The following is a 3732-nucleotide window of genomic DNA, read 5'->3' on the forward strand; positions in this document are numbered from 1 at the left end:
TCTCCATCTATGGTAATTGAGAGTTTTGCTGGGTATAGTAGTCTGGGCTTGCATTTGTGTTCTTGTAGTGTTTGTATGACATCTGCCCAGTATCTTCTAGCTTTCATAGTTTCTGGTGAGAAATCTGCCCTAATTCTGATAGGCCTGCCTTTATATGTTACTTGCCTTTTTTCCCTTACTGCTTTTAAAATTCTTTCTTTGTTCTGGTTCTCGGGTGCAGCAGGTTAAGCTACTTTAACATATCTAAAAGGCTTTTTGTTGTTGTTTTTTCCGAGACAGGATTTCTCTGTGTAGCCCTGGCTGTCCTGGAATTCACTCTGTAGACCAGGCTGGCCTCAAACTCAGAAATCCGCCTGCCTCTGCCTCCCAAGTGCTGGGATTAAAGGCATGTGCCACCACTGTCTGGCTTCAAAGGCATTTTTAAAATTATCAGTGGGAGTATTACACATCCCCCCATCCCTATTAAATGCTGTTGTTGAAATGGTCTGGCTTTTCCTTCCCATTCTGACTTATCAGGAATCCACAGTCTAAGGATCTATTTTGATTTTTGAGATAAGGTTTTTGTTTAGCCTTGGCTATCCTGCTCTGTAGACCAGGCTGGCCTCAAACTCCTGGAGATCCGAGTGAGTGCTAGATCAAAGGTGTTCGGCAGGCACCAGTGCCTGGCTAGTCTAAGGGCCTGTAAGTACAGGTGGGGGCTTTGGGAGGAGAAAGGGGAATGGGATTTATTTTGGAAGCATTTTTCACTCTGGAAAAAAAGAATGTTCTTAGGTCAATCTCAAAACTTTTTGTTTTGTTTGTGGTACACACACCCTTTTACCTTTCAATTCATTTTTTAAATTTATTTATTTTATTTTACTATTTTTGTTTGTTTTTTTCGAGACAGAGTTTCTCTGTATAGCCCTGGGTGTCCTGGAACTCACTCTGTAGACCAGGCTGGCCTCTGCCTCCCAAGTGCTGGGATTAAAGGCATGCACCACCACCGCCTGGCTTAAATTTAAAGGCAGGGTCTCCTTGTGTAGCTCTGTAGACCAGACTGGCTTTGAGACTGGCTTTGAACTCACAGAAATCCGCCTACCTGTGTACCTCTGGAGTGCTGGGATTGAAGGCGTGAGCCACCATGCCCAGCTTGCCAATTCTCTTTTCCACATTGCTTTTTTAGAACTGTGTGTGTGTGCCCAGCTGCTTGTGAGATGGAAGTTTCTCTCATAAGCTGCCTGCCTCACCACCAACTCCTAGGCCCTTCCTTACCTTGGTCTCCTAACTAGATACAACCACAGGCATGCCCCCCCTCTCAATGGGTTTTAGTCATCGTGCATGAGTTGTGAGTTCTGACTTTTTTCCTTGTGATTATATTCACGAGCACATCACGTTAGATCTATGAATTACACATAGCATAGTATTAAGCATGCTTATGCCCGGAAGTGGTGGGGCACGCCTTTAATCCCAGCACTGGGGAGGCAGAGGCAGGCACATTTCTGAGTTCGAGGCCAGCCTGGTCTACAGAGTGAGTTCCAGGACAGCCAGGGCTACACAGAGAAACCCTGTCTCAAAAAAAACTTAAAAAAAAAAAAAGAAGAAGAAGAAAAAGCATGCTTACTTATTCTTGCCAAGTTTCTCAGTAAAACTCAGTAAGTACATTTTCATTTGTTTATATTTCAGATGACTTTTTTTTTTCTTTTAGGACTTTGAACTTCTGAAGCTCTCACCAGGAGAAGAAGGTGCACCGTGTTAGTGTATCCACCATGTCAGGCGTGCAATCCAAAGCAGCCAGGCTTCAGAAAGAGCAGAAAGAAAAGCCGTCAGCAGACAGGGAGAGAAAAATGGCCACATCTCCGTCCCTGAAGCACAATGAAGTCCCGGCATCCATGATGGAGCAGTTTAATGCTTTAATGGAAATGCAAGAGGTGATGTTCGCAGAGATGAGAGAAGCCTATAAAAATGATATTAAGGAAATGCTGTTAAAACCAACAGCACCTTGGGTGAGGCGTTTGGAAGAGCCGCTAGGACAGCAAGAAGGAGATGCCGCCTCAGAAAGGCCAAAGCCACGAGAGAAAGTGGAAGAGGAAAGTTCTGGAACAGAGGAGGGCACTGAAAACCTGACTGTGAGAAGCAAGGAGAAGAGTAAGTTGGACGAAGCTGAACAATTCAACTGCAACCATGTCGTGAAACTATCACTAGAGAGAGCAAGAGAAGTCCGGCGCGGTGAACACATCGAGTGTCAGCGAGAGATCAGCGAGAGCAACGCCTGCCTTCTAAACGCTCTAGAAAGGGAGGCCATGAAAAATGCGGGTGAGAAACTAGCCAGCTGTCAGAATGAAGAGAACCGTCTAAAAACCCCCAAAGAGAGCCGGCCTGCAGAAGGAGGCGGAGCCACGCTGAGGCTGGCTGCTGACTTCTCGGCAGCCACGCTGGATCTCAGCAGGCAGTGGGGCCAAGTCTTCCGCCTTCTGAAAGAAAAGGGGTTGGAGCCTGAGCTGCAGTGCTCGGTGAAGTTGGCATTCAAGTGTGATGGGGAAACGAACATTTTCTCAGACCTTCACAGCCTCCGACAGTTTACCAGCAGAAAGCCTTTTCTGAAAGAGTTGCTGAAAGATGTGTTCCCGCAAAACGAGACGAGAAATGAAGGAGAAAGAAGAAACGAGCTTCGGGAAAGATTGGTGAGCACACGCGAATGTAGAACTCGGGTGTGAGAGTGGGTGTGGCGGTTGGGAAAAGGATTGTCCAATCTAAGACACTCCCTTAAGAAAAAGCACAATGTGAAAATTCTGATGTTAGCACTTTTCAAGTTGGAAACGAGCTGCAAGAGGTGAGCGGGGAGTTAAGGTTTGCTTGGCAGGAGTTCGAGAGATTGATAGGAGAACATTTAGGTGTGTTAAAATTTAAGGATTAAACACTAAGCGTACCTTTTAATTCATTACAAGGGGACAAGTGAGTGGGGTAGACCAAAGCTTTAGCAGCTGAAAGAGTGGTGGAACTATCAGCTGTGAATGGCTGAGTTCTTTGTGAAAAATATTTCATCATGTGGAAGAGGGTTTTGCCTGATGTACCGCAGTGCATTGTGGGCGTGCCTTCACTGGTGCCCTCAGGAGCCACAAGAAAGCATCAGTTCCCATGGAGCCACTCCATGTGGGTGTTGGGAACTGAACTTGGGTTGTCTGCCGGCTCTGGGGCCTTTACGCTTGGCTTTCATCTTCCCCGTGACGTCACTGCTGTAGACGTCCCCCTTCTCATTTAATCCTAACTTAAGCCAAGGGGACCTTTCTAGTTATCGACCGCTCTGGTTCCTCCCTTGTACAGTGTTCAAGCCTTCCATCCATTTGTCTTATATGGTTAGTTGATTGTAGGTTGCTATTTACCACTAGTAGGGAATACAGAGATATCTTCACAGACATGGGGTCTTGCTGTGTAGCCTGGGCTGGCCTCATGCTTACTTGCTTACTTTTGTCCTGCCTCAGACTATTTCCTGCTGGAATTGCAGGTTTGTACACCACAACTGCTCTGGTCCCTTTTTTTTTTTTTCCTGGTACATTTTGGTTTCTTCTAGAAGGTACCACTGCATGAACATCTTAGAAATCCTATAACCGGGTCCCCTTAGCCATAAGACATTACAAGTAATCTGGCTGGTGAATGACAAAATCTGTGGGTTTGGTTTTCACCTTCCCATTGCTGTGCTTCTTTTATTTCTATGCCTTTGTTGAGCTTTTAGGTTTCCTGTCTTTTTTTTTTTTT

At 45.7% G+C, this 3732-nt stretch overlaps 1 protein-coding gene across 2 annotated transcripts in view; it reads left to right on the top strand.

Annotated features, from left to right (window-relative positions):
• The window catches only part of L1td1 (LINE1 type transposase domain containing 1), a 13565-nt gene that overhangs the window by 7259 nt on the left and 2574 nt on the right, over positions 1 to 3732 (top strand). For both annotated transcript variants that reach the window (XM_031377906.1, XM_031377907.1), the window contains one exon: positions 1685 to 2660. In XM_031377906.1, coding sequence (XP_031233766.1) covers positions 1746 to 2660 — 915 coding nt within the window. In that variant the 5' untranslated portion in view covers positions 1685 to 1745. The remainder of the gene's footprint in view (positions 1 to 1684; positions 2661 to 3732) is intronic.

Source organism: Mastomys coucha, unplaced genomic scaffold (genome assembly GCF_008632895.1).
Source record: "Mastomys coucha isolate ucsf_1 unplaced genomic scaffold, UCSF_Mcou_1 pScaffold18, whole genome shotgun sequence".
Classification (NCBI taxonomy): domain Eukaryota; kingdom Metazoa; phylum Chordata; class Mammalia; order Rodentia; family Muridae; genus Mastomys; species Mastomys coucha.